This window comes from Caenorhabditis briggsae (assembly GCF_000004555.2).
Source record: "Caenorhabditis briggsae complete genome, chrV, whole genome shotgun sequence".
Classification (NCBI taxonomy): Eukaryota; Metazoa; Nematoda; class Chromadorea; order Rhabditida; family Rhabditidae; genus Caenorhabditis; species Caenorhabditis briggsae.
This window is the reverse complement of record NC_013488.2, coordinates 2,133,509-2,156,733: the sequence shown is the minus strand read 5'-3', so window position 1 is coordinate 2,156,733 and position 23,225 is coordinate 2,133,509. Positions and strand designations below refer to the sequence as shown.

Here is a 23,225-nt window from a genome sequence, read left to right as displayed (position 1 = left end):
GTTCGATTCTGTCCGCGTTCTGTTCTGGTACGTGTGCGAAAAGAAGGACTGGTCTGAATGGAATCTGTTCGATTTTAGGTCTGTTCGATTTTGAAAACGTTCGAATTCGTCGTACCTCCAAAAAAAAAAAGATTTCTGACTGTAATTTAAAGGCGCATGTTATTAAAATGAGCAAGGAGTCTCGACGCGATTACAAGTAATAGCAAAAACTTGTTTTCGCACTTCTTCTCATCTAGTTGATTTCTCAATTCAATTTCCAATTCAAAAAGTGTCGAAATCTTTTCGCAACATTGCCGAAAAATAACCAGCAAAGTCAGGTGCACTTGCACCGAGCACTGAAAACGCGCTCCACCGCACCGCAAAAAATTCGAACGGAAAGCGCCGCGAGGCGGCTTACTTGCGCTGACTCTCGTTTATTTTTCTCGTGGTGGCTGGGTTTCCCCGCGCCGTCTCGTGATAGAGATGACCAGAGCATCGAAGACATCGTCTACGCTTCTTCTTCTTAAAATCTGCCTCCTCCAGTGTTTTTTTTACCCCGCAGCGCGTTTCTAGGTGCGTAGGTCACGTGCGCGGCCTTCTGGGTGCTCAGTTGCCATGTCTACAAATACGAACAAGTAGAGATCATGTGACTCTTTTCGAATCTTATTGTTTTTTATTTGGAGTGTGTCTGTTTGTGAACGCAGCGGCGCCGACGCCTATGCACATCACGTGACAGAAGCAGCAAACGGACGGCTGCACTCATCGAGGTGTCCTTATTGATTTTGTGACCATGTCGTCGTCTGCTACTTGTTTTGGTTCTTTTTTGTCTTGTTTCGAAACTTTCGGTTTTTTTCGTCATCTCTTTTTTCGCACGTATATCGAGCGGTGCCCTTATCATGAAGATAATTTTTGCCGGTCTCATGATGAAAAGGGAACTATCTCTCTCAATTTTTTTCTCTCTATTTTCATCCAATAAATCTTTATTATTTTGTCTATATTTCAGAACTAGGGCCGGATCGATTCCCGACTTCGTCTGCGTTGTGTGAGAGAGAGCGTGAGAGTGTGTGTGAGTGCGAGAGTTGTTGAAACGATAAATACCGATTTCTCGCTGATAAAGCCCCTTTTGTTTGTGTGCGTGAGTGTATGAGACTGACCTGAAACAAAACTACTGAAACCATCTGGACGACAATTTCGACATCGTCTGGTGAGTTGATTTTTTCTCACTTCAAAAATGTTACATTCTCCTGAAATGTGGTTTTCAGAAACCCAAAACAATGGAAGTTCTCGCGCAAGCCAAACAGCAATTTGCCCAAAATGACCGCATCGACGTCAACCTGCTCGACCAAGTGGTCCGTATCATGAACCAAATGAGCGGAAAAGAACAAGCCGAAGCGAACCACATCCTCATGTCGCTCAAGGAGGATCGCGACTCGTGGACCAAAGTCGACGCGATTTTGCAATATTCGAATCTCAACGAGTCGAAATATTTCGCGCTTCAAATCCTCGAAGGTGTCATTCAGCACAAATGGAAGTCGTTGCCGCAGGTGCAACGCGAGGGCATCAAGACTTACATCATTTCGAAGATGTTGGAGCTCTCGAGCAAGCAGGAGACCATGGCTTCCAACCAACTGTTGCTCCATAAAATGAACCTGGTGTTGGTGCAAATCGTCAAGCAAGACTGGCCAAAAGCGTGGCCAACGTTCATCACCGATATTGTCGACTCGTCGAAGACCAACGAGACGGTTTGCATCAATAACATGAACATTTTGAGCTTGTTGAGGTAATAATATACAATACTGGTCAATAAGTTGATTTTCAGCCATTTTCACCGTTTTCAGAGTCTGGAGCTCGGCTTTCAAGTGTAGAATCATTTTGAAAACGTTTGAAAGCGTAAAATACCGAATTTTTTTGAAAATTCCTAGTTCTTCAGCTTCCGCAAGACCTATATTAGAAGGGCCGACCCTTCTAGGTACCTCCGGAGGGCCCTTCTATTAGAGGGGGCCCTTATATTAAAGGGGCTTTCTAATACAGGTTTTGCGATATGTGCCGATTTCTGAGAGACACCTGTTTTTGCACTGAAAACGGACGAAAATGGGTGTTTTTCAGAAATCGGCGAATAGCTGAAAAACTAGAAATTTTCTAAAAATTCAGTAAATGCAAAGTTAACAATCTAGGTCTGTTTTAAACCCTCCTAACTTTTCAAGACTTCCGAAAATCGGTCAAAATGGGCGCATATCGACCGGAACTCTACATTTTAATATAATCTCGATTCTGAACGTTATAATCTTTCAGCGAGGAAGTGTTCGACTTTGGATCCCAAAACCTCACGCAAGCCAAGGAGCAACACCTCAAGCAACAGTTCTGTGGACAGTTCCAAGAGGTCTTCACCCTCTGTGTCTCCATCCTAGAGAAATGTCCATCCAACTCGATGGTTCAAGCTACCCTGAAAACCCTTCAACGCTTCCTGACCTGGATTCCAGTTGGCTACGTCTTCGAGACCAACATCACCGAGCTCCTCTCGGAAAACTTCCTCTCCTTGGAAGTCTACCGTGTGATCACCCTTCAATGTCTCACTGAGATCTCCCAAATCCAAGTGGAGACTAACGATCCGAGCTACAACGACAAGCTTTGCAAGATGTTCTGCTCCACCATGCGCCATATCTCTTCGGTTCTCTCGTTGGATCTAGATTTGGCGGCTGTCTACAAGGAGGCCTCTGATCAGGATCAGAAGTTTATCAGCAGCTTGGCCCAGTTCCTGGTCGCATTCTTAAAGGAGCACGTTCACCTCATCGAAATCACTGACGAGCCGCTGTCCGAAGCCAAAATCATGATTCGCGACGCTCACGACTACGCCATTCGCCTCCTTCTCAAGATCACTCTGATCGAGGAGATGGAAGTGTTCAAAGTGTGCCTCGATTGCTGGTGCTGGCTGACCGCTGAGCTCTACAGAATCTCACCGTTCATTCAACCAAGCTCCATCTACGGAATGATGAACAATACTCGTGAGCATCCACGTCGCCAGCTCTACCGAGAGTATCTATCCACTCTTCGCTCTGCTATGATCTCCAGAATGGCGAAACCAGAAGAAGTGCTGATTGTGGAGAATGATCAGGGAGAGGTGGTTCGTGAGATGGTCAAGGATACCGATTCCATTGCTTTGTATCGGAACATGCGTGAGACTTTAGTCTATTTGACCCATTTGGACAACAAGGATACCGAGATGAAGATGACTGAGAAGCTCGCGTCGCAGGTCAACGGAGGAGAGTTCTCGTGGAAGAATCTGAATCGATTGTGCTGGGCGGTTGGATCCATTTCGGGAACTATGGTTGAGGAGGACGAGAAGAGATTCCTTGTTCTTGTCATTCGGGATCTCCTTGGTCTCTGTGAGCAGAAACGAGGAAAGGATAACAAGGCTGTGATTGCTTCGAACATCATGTACGTCGTCGGACAGTACCCAAGATTCTTAAGAGCTCACTGGAAGTTCCTGAAGACTGTCATCAACAAACTATTCGAATTCATGCACGAGACACACGAAGGAGTCCAGGATATGGCTTGCGACACCTTCATCAAAATCGCCATCAAGTGCAAGAGACACTTTGTTATCGTTCAGCCAGCTGAGAACAAGCCGTTTGTTGAGGAGATGCTTGAGAATCTCACCGGAATCATTTGTGATTTATCGCACGCCCAAGTGCACGTTTTCTATGAAGCCGTCGGTCACATAATCTCGGCGCAGATCGACGGAAATCTTCAGGAGAATCTCATCATGCAGTTGATGGATATTCCAAATCGCACTTGGAGCGATATCATAGCCGCCGCTTCGACGAACGACGGCGTTCTCGAGGAGCACGAAATGGTTCGATCCGTTTTGAATATTCTGAAGACCAATGTGGCGGCGTGCAAGTCGATTGGATCCGCGTTTGTCTCGCAGCTTGGAAATATCTATGGGGACTTGCTCTCGGTCTACAAGTGAGTTCTAGAGGAGGGGGGTAACGATGAATCACAAAGAATTCGAAATTTTCCAGAATCCTCTCCGAGAAGGTGTCTCGTGCAGTGACCGCGGCTGGAGAAGAAGCGCTGCGCAATCCGTTAGTGAAGACGATGCGTGCTGTGAAGCGAGAGATTCTCATCCTCCTCTCCACGTTCATCTCAAAGAACGGTGATGCCAAGCTGATTCTAGAGAGCATCGTCCCACCGCTCTTCGACGCTGTGCTATTCGATTATCAGAAGAATGTGCCACAAGCCAGAGAGCCGAAGGTTCTCTCATTGCTCAGCATTCTCGTCACCCAGCTTGGAGTAAGTTTTTAGTGTTTTAAGACGACCGAAACACCTGTAATAGAAGGGCGCCAACATAGTCAAATTTGAGCCCATTTATCTTGGCTACTTTGCAAGATACTAAAAATCTGTCAACTGACAAAATACTGCTGCTATTATGATAAACATATTATCAGTTGACCGTTTTCTGATATCTTTGACAGGTACAGAGAAAAAGTGGCTCAAAAGGGTCCCTCCTATTACAGGTTTTACAGTAACACATACATTTCGAAAGTTAAAAACTGCTGTCCTAATTACCATACTATAATTCTCATTCCAGTCCCTCCTGTGCCCACAAGTACCAAACATCCTCGGCGCCGTGTTCCAATGCAGCATCGACATGATCAACAAGGATATGGAGGCGTTCCCCGAGCACCGTACCAACTTCTTCGAGCTCGTCCTCTCGCTGGTCCAAGAGTGTTTCCCAGTGTTCATGGAGATGCCTTCCGATGATCTCGGCACTGTCATCGACGCCGTCGTCTGGGCATTCCAGCACACAATGCGTAATGTTGCCGAGATTGGTGAGTTTTATTTTTTCATGTGGGATGCAAAATAACAAAAAAAAAGAGAGGAAATACTTTATTCATTTCAAAGGCACATAATCAAGAACACCCGCATGATTATCCTGTGTTCCAATGGTCTCTAGCTGTTTCTTGTAAACTCCGCAAGCTTTTCTGAAGTGGTTAGCCTCGTCGTTCTCGGTGAAATCGGTTACTTTTTGTGATAAGCTGAAAAAATTGAATTAGTTTCATTTCAAGAATAAAAAAATCGCTCACCTGCTATCAATCGCATAATTCTTCTGTGCTAACTGTTTCATTTGCCAATGAGCAGCTAATTTCATCGTTCCGAACTCGCTGAGAGCGAACTTGTAATCAGGGCAAGAGTGAATATCTCCAGCGAGCAATTTCTTTGGAAAATCTGGCTCCGCACAACTCCACCGTCCTAGTCCAACTCCTTGAGTCAGACCCATCTTGACCGACTCGACCATGGCATTGGCGGTTTGCCAACGGCCCGTAATGTAGACAACGGTTTTCTGGAAGATTTTGCTGGTGAATTGAACGAAATCCAGGAAGAAATTCTCTCTTGCGATGGTGCTTTCTCTCTGTTGAGCCTCCTTGACCACCGTCTCCATAGCTCCTCCAGTGAGCTCCACAAAATCGAAGCCAGCGTCCTCGATAAGCTCACAGACCCGCACAATATCCTCACGAGGTATTCCACACTCTTGGAAATCTCTAGAGTTTAGTTTCACTCCAACCAGAAAACCGGTGCTCGCTGGGACCACTTCTCTCACTGCTTTGTAGGTGTTGACAAGCAGACGAATACGGTTTTCGATAGATCCACCGTAGTCATCAGCTCGTTGGTTTTTTGGGAGAAGGAATTGGTTGAAGACCATCCCATGAGCGGAGTGCAGTTCCATTCCATCGAATCCAGCTTCATAGAGAACGGAAGCGGCGTGAGCGAATCGCTTGAACATTTTCTCCTCGATTTCTTCGATAGAGAACTCCAGAGGACTCTTGACAACATCAACGATCTGATGCTTCTCACCCAACGAATTGGTATAGTGAGACTGAGCCAATCTTCCAACATGATTAGTCTGAGCAATCGCCAATCCTCCACCAGCCTCATAGCTTCTGCCAGCCTTCGGAGTTGCTTCTGCGACTCCTCATTTGTATTCTCCACAGTCACAAGTCCCTGACCAGCTTCTCCCACATAGTTGGGATCGACTCCTAGATTTCCAGTTAGGATAATTCCATATCCTCCATGACCCCAATGACTGTAGAGATTGATGATTTCTTCAGTGGGAATTCCACGCTGATCTTCTGAATGGGCATTCCATTGATACAGTTTCTCGGAGAGCGGGCTCTGTAAAATTGAAATTTAGACTCAAAAGTACAAAGTGTAAAAGTACTCACCTTCATAATTCGGTTCTTGGCTTGTTTTCCGTGACGGAATGTCAATGGCTCACCGAGCACGGCGGTGTCCACAGCACTAGCAGCAATACGAGAATAAGGCATTCTAGAAATGAATAGTGATAGTCTAGGAATCATTAACTTTATATAGGAGGCCCGGAGATCAAAATGTTTGCATTGACACAGAGAGCATCAAGACAAGGGAACTAGAGATAGATAGTGAGGAGAGACGCAGAGAGGAAACTGCGAAGAGAAGAAAAAGATAGAGTAGGGCGTCAGACGACGCCAGTCACAATTGTGGTTTCTTCTTTTGTATGCTGTAGTGTGTTTTCTTCTATGATTGGGCTGGGCACATTTATGCTTGGATAATTGTAAAGTTTCGAATAAGAATTTATTATGAAATTTATTCGTTAGCAGTACGTCATACATGGCAAAATAGAAGAAAAGAGAGCCTAGGAATGAATAGGAGTGTACTTGATAACTTCGGCAAAAGTGTCTGGTTTCCCATCGGCAACCACGAATTTCATGTAGTCCGCAGCCTTCTCGGCGAAATTCTTAGCCTCCTTTTCATCAGTGAAATCAGCAAGTCCGTCGGTTGGTCTGAAAATGCCGCCACTAAAAATGTGAATTCAACAAAGCAAGTCTACCTAACAACATCATTTATCGAGCGTCCAGCCATGGTCTTAATCTGAAAGTGGGCAGCGTGTTTTGAGGTGAAGTAATCAGCCGGAGAGAATTTGTTGTCTAGTGTAGCATGGGCGACACCGCTGAGCAGCTTTCGAGGGAGATCTGGAAATTGGAAATTGTTTATAGAGAACTTTCCAAAGCAGCCACTAACCCGGCTCATTTGCAGCGGCTCTTGCAAATCCGACACCTTGAGTGATGTTAAGCTTCACCGCATTAACCATTCCGGACGCTGTCTGCCATCCTCCGGTGATATAGACAACGGTTTTGCGAAGCGATTTGGCAACAGTCTCAATGAACTGCAAGAAGTAGTTCTCACGAGCAATCGTACTTGCTCTTTGTTGAGCTTCCTGCACACACTGCTCCATTTGTCCTCCGGTCAACTCCACAAAGTCATATCCGGCCTCATCGAGAATTTCACAGAGGCGATAAACCTCGTCGTTGGTGAAGTTGTTTTGGAAGTCGGCGGAATTGAGTTTGAGTCCAACCAGAAAACCTCCAGCGGCTGGAACCTCTCTACGGATTGTGTTCAACAAGTCGATGTGGAATTTAGTTCGCGTCACAAGAGCAGCACCTCCATACTCGTCGGTTCTCTTGTTATTGTTTCCAAGGAATTGACAGAAGAGGTTACCGAACGCAGAGGCTATCTCAATACCATCGAAACCACAGTTGGAGAGAAGTTTCGCAGCGTAGACGACACGGTCGATGAGTTCGGATTTCACCACGCTCATCGGGGCATTTAGAATATCATCTGGACCGTCGCTGATGATGTGCTTCTTACCACTTCCATCGGTGTACTCGGTGAATGCCCAAGCTCCTGGCTGAAAACGATATAACGTCCAAAAAGAATCTTAAAGAATCTAGAATCTTACATGATTAAGCTGAGCGATCGCCAGTGCATGATTCGCTTTCATGGCTCTTGCCATCTTTGCATACCAATCTCTCATCACTGGACTATCGTTCTCCTTCGATACGATCCCTTGACCAGCCTCGTATGGATGCTTTGGATCGATCGCTAAGTTTCCAGTGAAGATGATACCGAATCCTCCGAATCCCCATTTCTCGTAAAGGTTGACAAGACCGGCGTTCGGAACACCACGCTTTGTCTCGTGTGGATCTTCCCAATTGTAGATCTTCTCGGACATTGGGGACTTCATGAGCCGGTTCAAGGCGACGCGTCCGTTACGGAAGTGAATGTGCTCGGTGAGCACTTTGGTGTCGACGCACTCGGCGTTGTAGCGTTGGTGAGGCATGGTTGGAAGGTTCTGGAATCGTATGGTGGAAGACAGATTATTGAATGAATGAAGAGGGAATGGAGGTTGGGAGAACTTTGAAAATATCGTATTACCAAAAACAGTAACCACGCAAACAAGATCATTCTAGTTACGATCTCCTGGCGAATTTGAAACCGTTGTAAGGAGTGCAAATTGGAAAGTTGGTGGCTTTTATATAGAAATGGGCTTTGCTGCGGGGCACCAAAGTCATCATTTCGTGGGGCAGCGGCATCGGCGGTGGGTAAACAACTAACTTCGCTCTACAACATACAATTGTACTTTGAAGGCGACCCCTCCTGTGTCAACTGCCGTGTTTTCGCGAGGAAGAGAATAGGGTGAAATAAGAGAAAGAACTTGGAGGAATCAAAAAGTAACTCCTACATCTCCGTCGCAAGGACGATGATGACAAAATAAAACGGTTGGCAAATTTCTGAGACAACTTGCGCCTTTAAAAGATAGGATCGTCGATCTTCTATGTAATTGTCATGCATAGGATATCAGACTTTGTTACTGATGCATTTAGTACCTTATAAGTTCCATATGCCAGTGATGGATTTTATGACAGTATGAAAATTCCGATTGAAAGGGAAAGTTTCTTTTCCACTAATAGACTTAGCGCGTCAGCAAAGAAACAACACAGGACTAATTGAAGTACCCGACAAATTGAAAAACCGGTTTCCCAATTTCCAGGTCTCGACATCCTCAAAGAACTTTTGGCTCGTGTCTCGGAGCAGGAGGACAAGGTCTCCCAGCCATTCTACCAACGATACTACACCGCTCTCCTGAAGCACGTCCTTGCCGTCGCTTGTGACAGCTCCCAGGTCCACGTAGCCGGTCTGACCTACTACGCCGAGGTGCTGTGTGCTCTGTTCCGTGCGCCAGAGTTCTCGATCAAGGTGCCGTTGAACATGGAGAATCCGCAACAATCGAACATTGACTACATCTACGAGAGCATTGGTAGCGACTTCCAGAATCATTTTGATAACATGAATGCGTGAGTTGACCTAGAAATTAGATTTAAAATGCCAACGATTTCATTTTCAGCGACCAAATCCGCATCATCATCAAGGGCTTCTTCTCGTTCAACACTGAGATCTCGTCGATGCGCAACCATCTCCGCGACTTCCTCATCCAGATCAAGGAGCACAATGGCGAGGACACATCGGACCTGTATCTCGAGGAGCGCGAGGCCGAGATTCAACAAGCTCAACAGCGAAAGCGCGACGTGCCCGGAATTCTGAAGCCAGATGAGGTGGAAGATGAGGATATGCGCTAAATATTCCACGTTGTCTATTAACTCCATATCGTTATTCATGTTGTCTGTCTCTGTCTGTCTCCTCATTGTTGCTTTTCCAATTCAATTGTATTATTATATTCCCATTCCCCCCCCCCTTTCTCTATTCTCAGAAATTAATATTCTGATTCTATTCTCGTTCCGTGATCCCCCCGAGCTGACACCACCACCTACCCCCTCCCCGTCCCCCTTTCATCTCCTTCCTCTTAATCTCAAAAAGTTAGTTCTACCCGGTTCTTCCGGGTCACCAACTCTTTACACTGTGTAGCGTCCCTTCCCCCGATTCACTGGATCTCGGCACCCCACCCATTCTCTTCTTCCCAAAAATCCATAAATATCTACTTTGAAAATGTTTCGTTTCTCCTCTCGCCACCTCCGTCCTCTCCAAATCATCCATAATTGAATTTTCTTTGTATTTGGTATTGCTCTTTTTTGCTATCCCCCATCTCTGTGACCTATTTTGCACTATCCACTTATTGTCGTCCTCTTGGAGTTCACACTGTTTGACCTCTCAAAACAAATGTTGCCCCCCCTCATGGAATTATTATTTACCATACATTCTTATTTTACTCTCTATCTCTCTATCTCTAACAATTGCCATACATGGAAGAACAGATAGGGTTGAGGATTTTTATTCGACTCCTTGTTTCACATTTTGGGTTAGAATATTGTACAAAATCAAAAATTAGGCCTTCTTCACAAAATTGTACAGCACTTCGATTTAGACACGTCGCGATGATAGGAGTCGATGGTGTCGATGGAGACACGTGGCATCAGATCATTAGAAGACGGCTGGGTGATGACCACTTTTGGTGGTCGGCGAGTATCCTAGAAACTCAAACATTTTGAAATTTTTGACATTCTATGGTTACTGTACCTTCGGATCCGCAGGTTTAGTCATGTCCTGCATTCAGAGGAGCATGTGTGATGTGAAGACGTTCTGAAAATTTGGGATTCTGATTCTGATTTCAGATGACGTGAGACACAGAATTCAAAAAAGAAATATGAGATTCTGGAAGAGGATAATAATTAATGTGAGAAGGTTTTTCGTTTTTGTGATTGTGAGAAGACGGGATCTTGAGATTTGAAAATAAGGGGTTTCAGACACCGTCCACTTTGACCCTTTTATTTCAGTTGCCATGAGAAATAGCAAAATAAATGATCAACTGATGAAATGTTATTGATATTATGCTGAGCAATTTGTCAGTTGATCACATTTTGATAACTTTTACAGGAGGCGAGATATACGGGCTCAAAGTTGACGGTAAGAGGGGGGCCTCATGGTGCAGGCTTTCCGGTGTCAATTTTGAGCCCATATATCTTGGTTCCTGTGAAAGATAACAAAAAGTGGTCAACTGATAAAATGTTTATCATATATCACACACACATTTCATCAGTTGACAAGTTTTTGATATCTTTCACAGGAAATGAGATGAAGTGGGTCAAAGTTGATCATTTGGGGGAGGTACTGTAGAACCCGAACGTCTCCAAATTTTGCCCCTATTTATCTCAGCTTCTGTAAAAGATATTTAAAATCTGTTAACTGACAAAATGTTTGCCATAATATCAGCAACATTTTATCAGTTGACACATTTTTGATATCTGTTACAGGAAATGATAAAAATGGGCTTAAAGTTGACGCTGAATTCTCGAATTTCTAAATTCGATATATAAAAATGTTAACGTTTCTAAAGATACTCTGAGCTCAGAAAAGTTAGAAAACAAATGGTCTCAAAAATTAAAATAAACGATTTTTGATTTTTCTGGAAGTTTCAGAAAAAAAGAGCTTTGTATTATTTTCTTTAAGCATCTATCGTTAAAGGTGGGGAGACAGGAGATTTTTCGTAGGATTTTTGTAGCTAGGGTATGCATTCTACCGTGACGGTGTACAACGCTTAATGTCACTCTGCGTACAGCGGTCGTCCTCACCTTTATGAATGCAATCGGGCGCCGGCTGCCTCTTTGCCCGCGTGGCTCAGTCGGTAGCGGCGCCGCACCGTCAATACTAGTCTCGACAAGTTCAACTCCTCGAGGGGCATATTTAAACGGAATTTCGAGAACATTATTTTTTTTCATGTCCCCCCACCTTTAAACCCTTAATACAAGATCCCTCTAACTGCTAACTTTGAGCCAATTTATCTCGGTTTCTATCGGAGATACCAAAAATGTGTCAACTGATAAAATGTTTCTGATATTATGATAAACATTTTGTCAGTTGTCAGATTTTAGATATCTTTTTCAGGAGCTGAGATAAATATGGGCAAAGTTTGGAGACGTCCGGGTTTTACAGACCCCTCCCCCCAAATGGTCAACTTTGACCCACTTTATCTCATTTCCTGTAAAAGATATCAAAAACCTGTCAACTGATGAAATTTGTGTGATATTATGATAAATATTTTATCAGTTGACACATTTTTGATATCTCTCACAAGAAATGAGAAAAATGGGGATAAAATTGACGGTTTAGGTGGGCTTCTATTAAGGGACAGTTACCTAGAAGATGGCTGAAAGGAAAGGGTTTTGCTTTTGTAAAAAAAAAACAAAAATTATGCTAAACAGAATCACAAAGTCATGACTCTTATAACTTAATCAATGATTCATATAATTTTTTTGGCTCAAAGACAAGGAACAGGAAACTGAGAGGAGCCATAGCCATATTCACACACACACACACACACACACACGCCAGAAAAATATTAGTGTGTGTCTGAAAAATTGGTTTTTTTCTGAGAAAAATCCAAAAACTGCTTCTTCTTGAAAAACACTCGATAATGGTCGCTTACTTATACACTCAACGTCTTTCTGAAAATTAAGCTAATTGAGTGGTCTGTGCAAACAGTTTTGGCTAGGTGCTGTCAATAGTTTTTCTCTCTGGAAAATAAGACTAATTTTGGTGTTTTGGATAATAGAAGAAGGAGACACATCTAAATAGATGGTTGGGATGATTTTTTTATGAGAGAAAATTATGACAATTGAAGAAAATTTGTGTTTAAAAATAAAAATAAAATTTGCTTCTGTCATAGAAACTCACCGAAATTGTCAACTTTGAGCTCAATTATCTCGGTTCCTATAAGAGATATCAAAAATTTGCCAACTGATAAAAGATTGCTGATAATGTGGTAAACATTTTATCATTTAACAATTTTTTGATACCTCTCATAGGAACTTAGTTAATTGAGCTCAAAGAGCACATATGAGGTGGGCTTAGAGCAAATTAGGTATGCAGGATTTTGTTTTGGCATTTTTTGCTGAAATTTATAAAGCTTCAGGCGGGTGAAACACATTCTATTTTTAAAATGTGAAAGTTTTGTATTTTCTCAATTAACCTATTTTCTGATACAGTACACCTTGATAAAAATATTCAGATTTCAGACGATTTCAATGCAAATTCGCTAGTTTAGCCTCTAATATTTTTGAGCTCAATTACCTCGGTTCCTATGATAGATATCAAAAATGAGTCTACTGATAAATTGCTTATTATAACATCAGCAATATTTTGTCAGTTGACCATTTTTCGATATCTCTTAAAGGAATTGAGGTAATTCAGCTCAAAGTGCAATAAGCTAAGCTCTTGGGTCCTGCAAAATGAGGTCAGAGACTTCAGTTGATTGGAATTTTGCACATATTCAAATAAGTTAATTTTTGAAGTTTTCTTTTTTTTTTTGAACAAGTACTTTTAAGAAAAAAAAAGGTAGTATTGCAGGAAACCTAAGATTAAAAAATCAATTTAACTGAAACCCAAAGCATTGCATTTGCTCCGAAAGAAGCCCACCGTTTGAGCTCAATTATCTCGATTATTTTGAAAGATATCAAAAAGCTTTTAACTAAAAAAAATATTTATCATAATATCACCAATATTTTATCAGTTTACAGATTTTGGATATCTCTAATAGGAACCGAGATAATTGAGCTCAAAAAGGACGTATAAGGTTGGTTCGATTTTTCATGCTTCTTAAACACTCCAAACTGAATGAAATCGTATTGAAATTTTGCTGAAAAAAAGTCTGAATATTAGAAAGTCTGAAACACCTGAGTTGATGCAAAAGAAAGGCAAGCAGCTGAAAATCTCAAAAAAATCTAAAAGTTCAGAAACTAAAACACACTAGACACTATCAGAAAAGTGTAAAAAAGGAGAACCCGGATTTCAAAAAAGAAGAAAAAAGCTCCCCCGAGTTCAGTGAAACCAAAGAAAAAAGGGAAAAAGAGACATCAAATGTGTGTTCTCCTCAATTTGTACTAGTCACTTTTTGTGATTCAAGCTTTTTCCCAAAATTATAGACCAGGATTTTCTGGCCAAAAAAAAAAGAAAAAGAAAAGGCGGTATGTTTTTTTGGTAGAACAAGATGAATTGGAGTGACGTGAGCTGTTTGGCGTACGATTTAGAGCCGAGATAAGTTGTGTGGATGGAGAGAATATGTATAAAAGAGTCGGAAGGAAAGAAGAGGTCCATAGAAGCCTTCTCCTTTTAGTGGCAACATTGAATAAAGAAGAAGAAGGAGATGAAGAAGACGGTCAAATTGAATTAGCAGGGTCAATTGGGAAAGAGAGAGAGAGAGAGAGAGAGAGAGAGAGAGAGAGGGAGGGCTTTTTGTTGGGAGATCTGAACAAAATGGGTAATTGCATGTCTATATGAACTTTATGAGTAGCTTTATGTTCCGTTGAACAACTTTTCTAGACTATTTGGCTGTAAAGGTATGCATTTGAGCAGGACCAGGACCCGGAAGCCCGGAAACCCGGAAGCCCGGAAGCCCGGAAGCCCGGAAGCCCGGAAGCCCGGAAACCCGGAAGCCCGGAAGCCCGGAAGCCCGGAAGCCCGGAAGCCAGGAAGCCCGGAAGCCCGGAAGCCCGGAAGCCCGGAAGCCCGGAAACCCGGAAGCCCGGAAGCCCGGAAGCCCGGAAACCCGGAAGCCCGGAAGCCCGGAAGCCCGGAAGCCCAGAAGCCCGGAAGCCCGGAAGCCCGGAAGCCCGGAAGGCCGGAAGCCCGAAATCCCGGAAGCCCGGAAACCCGGAAGCCCGGAAGCCCGGAAGCCCGAAAGCCCGGAAGCCCGGAAGCCCGGAAGCCCGGAAGCCCGGAAGCCCTCCCCCCTCTCGAGAGCCCCGAGAAAGGAGAACTGATTCTTCCCTTGACTTCTTTCATTTTTTATATTATTGATCCTGAGGTCAATGGGTTATCTAGGGTCACAAGCTTCTGTAGCTTCACGTAGTTTTCTTTAAAAATTCAAAGTTTTTTCTTTTTTTGCCCTTCTAATCCTCTAAAATTTTTTTCCCATCACGCTTAAATAACACTTGAGTTTTAATTTTTGAATTCTGAGAATCCCCCGTATAAAGAGTGTCCCTTCAAACATAATTATTTCGTTACCTGATTGAGATATCAAAAAATTTTCAACTGATAAAATGTTGGTGATATTATGATAAATATTTTATCTGTTGACACTTTTTTGATATCTTCTACAGTAACCGATAAAAATTGGCTCAAAGTTTATGTGGGCTTCTATTAGAGCATTCATAATAAAGTATCCCTTTAACTTTGAGCTCAATTATTTAAGCTCATGTCAAAGATATCAAAAAGTGGTCAACTGACAAAATGTTTATCATATATCCAAAAATATTTTATCAGTTGACAACTTTTCGATATCTTTCACAGAAGTCGAGATAAATTGGCTCAAAGTTAAAAGTTTCAATTTTTGACAATTCTAGAGAAATACATCCAAAACATTTCTCAAGATAAATACCACCTGGGCACACAATATGCACTCTGAATTTAATTAAATTTTTCAGAAAATCACTTTCAGCAAAATTGCTTTGTGAGACTTTGGAAATGTCAAGGGGAACTTGAAATCATTTGATTCCATTAGACCAATCAGAGCAAGTCTAGTAAATTGAAATTTTTGAAAGAAGCCAAAAAGTCTGTATCTATTTTAATAATTTTGAACTAGGAAGTTTAGTTTTCAGATTTCAACAGATTCCGTTTTTTCTAAAACCAAAAAAACAGAATATCCACAAGAAATATCCCATCAGAAAACCAAGAAGAAAAGAAGCAGTTGTGAGGAGAAGAATTGAATATTTCATGTATTTTTTGAGTGATGAATGTCCAAAATTTGTGAAATGTTTATGATGTCTTCTCATGGAAAAAAATGTAGTAGTAGCTCTGGAAAAAAAAATATAGAGAGATGGAGAAAAATAGTTTTTTCTTTTGTTTTTCTCATGGAAAAATGGAAATGAATAGAGACAGGAGCACATAAGGAAAAGAAAGTGAGACAAAAAATAAGGAAAAAAACAACTGAATTGATTCTGAAATTAGAGGGAAATAAAGGGGAAGTAGGAGTAAGAAGTAAGAAGAAGGAGAAAAAAAACTATTCAGATTCTTCATAGTTGGAGAACCTGGCTCACGGAAAAATGTACGCATTCTGACGTGACGGTGTACGATAATCGGTGTTCCCCAGAGTTATCAAGAAGTGAAATTTTGGGAAGTCGGAAGTCGGAAGTCGGAAGTAAAATTTTATTTCCGGAAGTCGGAAGTAAAATTTCCCACTCGGAAGTTGGAAGTCGGAATTCTTGACATCTCTGGCGTTCACACAGCGCGAGGCTATAGCTTGCGCTACGGAAGTGATAGCTTAACTACCGTATTCCCTCCAATAGAAGCCAATTGAAACCGTCAATTTTGAGCTCAATTATCTCGGTTCCTAGTAGAGATATCAAGAGTTTGTTAACTGATGAAATGTTTATCATAATATTATCAATACTTTATTAGTTGACAAATTTTGTATATCTTTTAAAGGAACAGAGATAATTGAGCTCAAAGTGGCCGTATTGGATGAGCTTCGAAATTTGTTTTGGTCAGCAGAGCGCGTTTGCGCGGCGCTAAAACTTTGTTTTTTGAAAATTTTGTACTGAAAACCAAGGTTTCGGCATAATCTTTTTTTTCCTCATTTAAAAAAACTTTTCTTCACAGAAATCGCTCATTAAGAGGAAGTACCTAATTAAAAGTGCCGAAACTGCAATTTTCGACAAAAATGGCTGAAAAATTGTAAATTTTGAAAATTTTACATTTTCGGATAGTTGAAAAATTTTTCAGTTAGCTACTTTTCAGTGTTTTAAGCAAAAAAAAACTATTTGATTTTTTTTGCAAAAGCCCCTATTTTTTGGCTGAATAGGGCCGAATCAGTGAATCTAAGAGATTGCTGACTTTGAGCTTAATTATCTCTGTTCCTTCAGAAGATATCAAAAAGGGGTCCACTGATAAAATGTTTATCATATTATCACCAATATTTTATTAGTCGACAAAATTTTGATATCTTTTATAGGAGAGATATTAGGGTTCAAAGTTGAAGTACCCAGATATTTCAGGTTTCTCCTCGAACTTTCAACTGTCTGCTCACTTATCTCGGTTCTTTTAAAAGATATCAAAAATCTGTCCAGTGAAAAAATGTTTATCGTATTATCACCAATATTTTTCCTGTTGACAATTTTTTGATATCTCTCATAGGAAGCGAGATAATTGAGCTCAAAATGCACTTTCTGGTTCAAGTGACCTAATTCTGCAAACCGCAGAAGACTATGCTCCAAAAAAAAAACCAAACAACTTTAAAATTCATGGTATACGTGGACCTTCACACAGGTCTCCAGAATAATCCAGAAGGCGTCACGTGGCTCTCGGTCGGCAGCCGAAACTCCAACACGTCATAAAACCACGTACTAAAAAGTTTTTATGGAAATTTGATATCTCAAGTAGTGTGTGCTGCTGCTTTTTTGCCTAACTAGGTTCTCCAGATGGGACACGACATGGTGGGGGATAAGAAAAAGGAGAATAAGGGGAAAATATCTGAAAAGAAAATATTTGAGAAGACGGAAATGCACACATTTATGAGAGAAAGAAGAAGAAAAAGAAGAACATATGAGTTTAAGGCCATGATGTCCTTCCAGAAAAATGAAGAAGCTGTGAAAGGAGCAGAAGGAGGAGGAGGAGGGGATGAAACGAGCAAATGTCGGCGACTCCTCGCATCGCAAGCTCTCTCGTTTTTTGATCGTTTCGAAATGTGTCTGACCAATCTGATTAAAGTGTCTTTTTGAGCAGCCTTTCTTGGCTTTTCATCTTCCTCATAACATACGGGCGGCGCCACACTTCTTCTTTTTAGGGGAGGAAGAAGAAGGCGAAAAAATAAATGAAGAAGACGTTTGTGCCAAGTGTCAACTTTGATTATTCGAGATTCTGTGTTTTTTTTTTGCTAGAGATGGTTAATAAAAAAATGTAAAAAGGAAAATAAAAGAACGAAGGGATCCAACTTTCCCTATGAGAAACGCCAGTAGCCGAAGGTCCCAAAACGAAAACTACCGTAACTTAAAAATTAGTTCATTTTCTGAAAACACACGAAAAGCGAGAAGATAAAGCCGGAAATTAAACATATTTTCAGGTTACGGTAGTTGTCGTTGTGGGACCTTCGGCCACGGCTACCGGCGTTTTTTCTTTCACGAATCTCAATTTTTTGACCTTCTTCGAAATTCCAGTCCGACATAATGATGAAATTTTATATTTTTCTGCATTTTTTCAGCAAAAATTTAAAAATATCGAAAAACGAATGAAAACGAACTGAAAACTCATTTTTGGACTATTTCCTTCGGAAATTCGCGTATTTCATAGCTATTATCGATATCTACACCTAATTTCAGGCAATTTTCCGTTTATTTGACCGAGAAATTCATTAAAATTCAATAACATCAACTTCTTCGTTTGAGTTCGCGCCGAAATGGATACCAATTCGTCGAGAAATTCACAAGGCAAACTCTAGTCCTCTAGGCCGTGTAGTCCTCGAGGACAACTGGAAATTTATTATTAATTCCGGTTTTTCATCGATTTCCCTCAATTTCAATGATTTTTCTTGCTAAAAAAAAATTTTTTTCTCAAAAATAGACCACAATGTTATTCTCGAAAAATCTCATGCAATTTTTGATACCCGAGCCACCCCCAAGTACAGAAAAGACCGAATCGCGCACTTGCATCATCATGAATATTTCAGGAAAAAAGGGGAAAAAAATGTCGGTGCCGGATAAGTTTTTTGGTCGCTATCAACTGGATAAAAGCGAGAATTTCGACGAATTTCTCTCATCGAAAGGTGTCAACTGGTTCGTTCGACAAATGATCAAGTTGGCCGGACTCACGAAAATCATCTCGGCTAATCAGGAAGCCGGAAAGTGAGAATTTTGAAAAAAAACATCATTGAATTGTGTAGTTATGGCTAATTTTTCAAAAAATATTTGAAGAAAAACCGGAAAAAAGGACAAGAGCTACCAAGACTTTCTCTCGTTTTGTTTCAAAAGTCCAGATTCCAGACTGCGTGAGTAGTCCGCATAAATATTTGATAGAATACATCAAGAAAGTTTTTCTAATTTTCTCTAACATCATCGTTTTTTTCCAGATACAACATGGAGAATCTGACCTCAAAAAAGAACACCAACTACCAGGGATGGGAGCTCGGCAAATCGTTCGAAGCGCCAGGATTAGATGGAAATCAGCACCAGATTACGTTCGACTTCAAAAACGAGGAGCTCTCGGAGCACCACATTCGTCTCAACGAGCCGGATACCTCGGCGGAGACCTACTTCTACACCATCGACGATCAGAATCAACTGGTGATGCGAATGGAGAACAACGGGATTGTCTGCCGTCGTTGGTTCAAGAAGGTCGAGCAGAAGTGATAATTCCATGTTTATTGCAGTTCTTTTCATTTTAATTTCATTTTTTAAGCATATCTCTGTTGATGTATATTTATTGTGCCTTTTTGCATAATTGTTTATTCCAATGACATCACTTCTTCAAGTGTTTACCGCAACAATCCACTCTAGTCCTCTTCCAACTTATTCTTCAAAACCAAGCCGGTTGGCTCCAGAGAGAAAAGTTGGCATATTGCCAGCCGTGGTGGTGACAGACGGGCTTTACGATGGATACGCGCACTTTTTGAGACCAGCGGTCAACTCGAGTTACACTGCGCGCGGATTTTACACTAAAAAAGTTTGGGGAATATGTAGAGGAACAATGTGGAAAAAAGGGAGAATGATTTTTCTGAAAATTTGCGAAAAAATTATGAAAATGAGGTCGCAAATCACTTTGAAACTTGCAAGAAAACCAAGTTTTATGCCAAAAAATGTTCAGAATTTTGCTAGAATATCACTGTTCAGTTAAAGGCGCATCGTCAAAACTGCGAATTTTTTTCAGAATCAATGCATGCGCCTTTGATATCGTACCACGATATTAATTTACTTCAGTCTGTTTTTGGCTTTTTTTCTACTTTATATGTAAAGAACTCATTTTTTTCCCGCCTTTTTTTCTTTCGCGGCGAGACCAACAGTAATTTTACTGTAGTATTACGGTGGTTCGCGTTTGAGCGCATTTACAACACGATCCGTAAAAAATGCAGTGACAAATTCAAAAATTCATAAAAATCCGGAAGAAAATTGACTAAAAAGAGCAAATATTTAAGGAAAATAGGCAAAAATTAAGTAATTTTCAAATACGGTATTGAAGGCGCATGCATTTATTCAAAAAATTTCGCGGTTTTTTAAAATGAATTTTAGGCCACAGGACACATCGCCGCCTGACAAGAATTACAATCACGGCATCGCGGAACAGAACGTTAACTTGAAATTTGGCGCCGAGCCAATTTGGGCGCGTTGCGTGTCGGCGTAGCGGTCGCTATCTGAGTAGCCACTTAACAAGGCTTAATACTTGAGACTTTGTACTGTTATTTTCAAGAAAACGTTTCGAAAATTTAAAAACAGAAACGCAGACAAATGCAACGAAGTGCAAGGTGGTTACCGTCAAACAAGTATTAGAAGCCTTTAATTGAAATTGACTTTAATTGATTTCTAATAGAAGGGCCCTCCGGGAAGGACTTGGAAAAATAGAAGGACCGGCTCTTCTATTACAGGTTCGACGGTAGGAGGACTGTAGTTCTATCTTCCCCCGACGCTTATGCTTCAATTTCACTAATTCCCAATTATCCCGAAATATTTTTAACATTCTTCGTTGTTTTTTTCCATGAGCTATCAGCCACCAATGATCCCCCAAAAAATCTGTCTCCCCTCGATGTCTCTCCGATTGGCTACACCTCATTTTAGTTCTCTTTTGTGTGTAGATCTGGAGACACCAAGTGGCCTGTGTGTGTGTTGCAAAAAGTCCAACAGCGCGGCTTACAACTCTCTTCTGCCGCTTCTTGCCCATTAATCTGCTAGAAAGGTTGGGTTCTGGTGGAAGAGCCGCCTGCTGGCCCCACGCCTGTCACCTCCATAAATAATTGTGCTCTTCTTCTTCTTTATCTTCAGGGGGTTGTCTTCTGCTTCTTCTTCTTCACGCTGACTCATCTCTCCAGGTTGATATGTCCCATTGGAATGTGATGATAGGGGGGAGTTGGAACAGATAGTTACACGTGTAACTCATTCGAGGCTCAACGATCCTTGTCTTCATGTTGTGACACGTTTTGATAAAAGTGATTGATTGGCGGTTTGAGCGTTTCAAAACATGTGTGTGGTGAGGGGAGAGAAGAGGAAGAAGATTCTTTTATCTTGAGGAAGCAGCCGGGTGTTCTGGAGAAAGTTTGAAATTCGAGAATTATCAATTGGAACATGATATTTTGATATGTTAGATTGAAAATTGGCGTTTTTGAACAGACCAGGATCTTGCTTTCCAGAGAACCGAAGAGCTGTAAATTCTGAATTTTCGATTCTATCTCACCGGAAATATTAAGCCAATTTATCTCGGTTCCTGTGGTAGATATCAAAAAGTTGTCAACTGATAAAATGTTGCTGATATCATTATAAACAATTTATCAGTTAACCACTTTTTGATATCTTTCACACAAAACGAGATATGTTGGCTCAAAGTTAACGATTAGGGGGGGGGGTCCTTCTATTTCAGGTTTACGGTAGACTTGTGGATACAAAACAACAGTTGCTATACTTCAAAGACATTGGACTTTTGGAATTTCTGGATACAATTTTTTCAGAAAATCCTAATAAATCATACAAGGCAATGACTGAATTCAGTGCTATTTTAGGATAATTTCGGCTATGTGTCGGTTTCATGTGGCATATCTCGTTTGGATGAATTCGTGCAGAAAAGTTGTCAACTACAATATTGAAGCTCTATTTTTGTTTAGTTGACTTGACAAGTTTTAGCTTCATCCAACAAGGTCTACTATATTTTTTGTACATCCAAAATTGGCTACTGTACTTGCTCTAATAGAAGCCCACCATATAGGTGCGCCTTTGAGCTCAATTATCTCGGCTCGTTTAAGAGATACCAAAAAGTGGTCAACTGATGAACTGTTGATGATATAAGAAGGAGCGATTTTCAAAATTTTCAATTTTCATCCCAAATCACTTCGATTTCCAAAATTTCTGTGAAGTTTCAGTAATTTCGCATTTTCTTTGCGGAGCGAAAAAAATGTTCAAATTTATATAAAAAACGATAAAGCCTTTTCGAGTAGTATTTCCTGTATTTGCAATAGAATTTTTTCGATACACAAATATATATTTATTCGGTGATAAAAAAGAACACTTGATGCACAGAAATTGAAGGCTTCGAATTCTGGGAATTTGGAAATTTTACGTGATTCACAGAAATTGAACGTTGCAAAAAATGTTTTTTTACTTCAACCCTTCCAATACGATTCAGAATTTTCAACTAGTTTTTCAGCCAACATAGAGCTCCCATGGAAAACAATAATCTTTAAGCTCGAAGGATCCGTTTTATGGAAAACAACAAGTCCAACGATAATTTCCTAATATTCATTTTGCTTTATCACGACCCTTCTTGAATCCCTACCCCCCCCCCCCCCCATGCTTTTCCAGAATCCCAGAAATTGAGAGCTTCGAGTTCTGTGAATCACGTGAATTTCCAAAAATTTCCAATTTCCCAGAACTCGAACTGTTCGAGTTCTGTGAAAAATCCCAGAAATTGCAACGAAAAAAAATGATTGCGTTGAAATGAAGTATTTCTGGACAAAAACACATCGATTATGACATTTATCAGTAGTTTAGTATTTTCTGTGACGAATTACAGAAATTTGGATCATTTTTGTTTATTCCTTCGAGAATTAAAAATTTTGAAAATCGCTACTTCTTATATTATGATAAGTATTTTGTTAGTAGACAGATTTTCGATATTTATGATAAGGAACCGAGATAATAGAGGTCAAAGTGGACGTATGGGGTGGGCTTCTATTAGAACATCTAGAACTTTTCCCTCCACTCTCTAACCTCCAACTCTGCAACATCCGGACCTCCGACCTCATTTTTTATTGTTACTTTGAGCGATTTTCTTCCATCTGATCCTGAATCACCGCCGTCTGTGTGATGAGCTCTAAAACTTTTACGATAGGGCTGTTTTCTCCGATTTCAATCAAAAAAACGGATCTGTTCCGACACACGGTCATAAACTCGGGAAGGGCACGAAATGCGACACTTTTGACCCCTTTCTGTGTTTATATTTTGTCTTTAGGAATTGAAAGAAGTTAAGAGATAGAAGACATTAGAGTTGTGGTCCCTCTAAACAACAACAAATGCACTTTACAACACGTGGCAAGATGCGGATGATGAAGTGTTGGAGAACCGTTTTTTTGGGAATTTCTGGTCCACAAAAATTGTTACAACACCGAGCCTTCAGAAGATTCCCGCTTGATACACACACTCCGATTGATTAATCTTTTCTATATCAATTTGATCATCGCAGCACTTCATGGCACGTCCAGCTGAATGAAGCAAAAGGGGTCACCGAGTGAC

At 41.1% G+C, this 23,225-nt stretch overlaps 6 protein-coding genes across 6 annotated transcripts; 3 read left to right on the top strand and 3 right to left on the bottom strand.

Moving 5' to 3' along the window:
• Positions 1 to 1,253: 1,253 nt before the first annotated feature.
• Cbr-xpo-1 lies at positions 1,254 to 9,434 on the top strand (the record flags this gene model as incomplete). The annotated part of the gene is made up of 6 exons (XM_002635542.1): positions 1,254 to 1,759; positions 2,272 to 3,945; positions 4,002 to 4,272; positions 4,571 to 4,811; positions 8,849 to 9,152; positions 9,203 to 9,434. 6 exons carry the CDS (start codon positions 1,254 to 1,256, stop codon positions 9,432 to 9,434), a joined length of 3,228 nt encoding a protein of 1,075 aa, XP_002635588.1.
• CBG20578 lies at positions 5,063 to 6,305 on the bottom strand (the record flags this gene model as incomplete). Its single annotated transcript, XM_045236690.1, has 3 exons — positions 5,063 to 5,803; positions 5,836 to 6,153; positions 6,204 to 6,305. 3 exons carry the CDS (start codon positions 6,303 to 6,305, stop codon positions 5,063 to 5,065), a joined length of 1,161 nt encoding a protein of 386 aa, XP_045097084.1.
• Positions 6,653 to 8,137, bottom strand: CBG20577 (the record flags this gene model as incomplete). Its single annotated transcript, XM_002635543.1, has 4 exons — positions 6,653 to 6,800; positions 6,848 to 6,989; positions 7,039 to 7,705; positions 7,757 to 8,137. 4 exons carry the CDS (start codon positions 8,135 to 8,137, stop codon positions 6,653 to 6,655), a joined length of 1,338 nt encoding a protein of 445 aa, XP_002635589.1.
• A 714-nt stretch (positions 9,435 to 10,148) lies between the features above and the next one.
• On the bottom strand, positions 10,149 to 10,353 carry CBG20575 (the record flags this gene model as incomplete). The annotated part of the gene is made up of 2 exons (XM_002635541.1): positions 10,149 to 10,280; positions 10,330 to 10,353. 2 exons carry the CDS (start codon positions 10,351 to 10,353, stop codon positions 10,149 to 10,151), a joined length of 156 nt encoding a protein of 51 aa, XP_002635587.1.
• A 3,793-nt stretch (positions 10,354 to 14,146) lies between these two features.
• CBG20574 lies at positions 14,147 to 14,656 on the top strand (the record flags this gene model as incomplete). Its single annotated transcript, XM_002635540.1, has 1 exon — positions 14,147 to 14,656. The coding sequence occupies one exon, from the start codon at positions 14,147 to 14,149 to the stop codon at positions 14,654 to 14,656; it is 510 nt and encodes a 169-aa protein (XP_002635586.1).
• Positions 14,657 to 18,483: 3,827 nt separating this feature from the next.
• Cbr-lbp-4 lies at positions 18,484 to 19,145 on the top strand (the record flags this gene model as incomplete). Its single annotated transcript, XM_002635539.1, has 2 exons — positions 18,484 to 18,641; positions 18,866 to 19,145. The coding sequence occupies 2 exons, from the start codon at positions 18,484 to 18,486 to the stop codon at positions 19,143 to 19,145; spliced, it is 438 nt and encodes a 145-aa protein (XP_002635585.1).
• Positions 19,146 to 23,225: the final 4,080 nt, after the last annotated feature.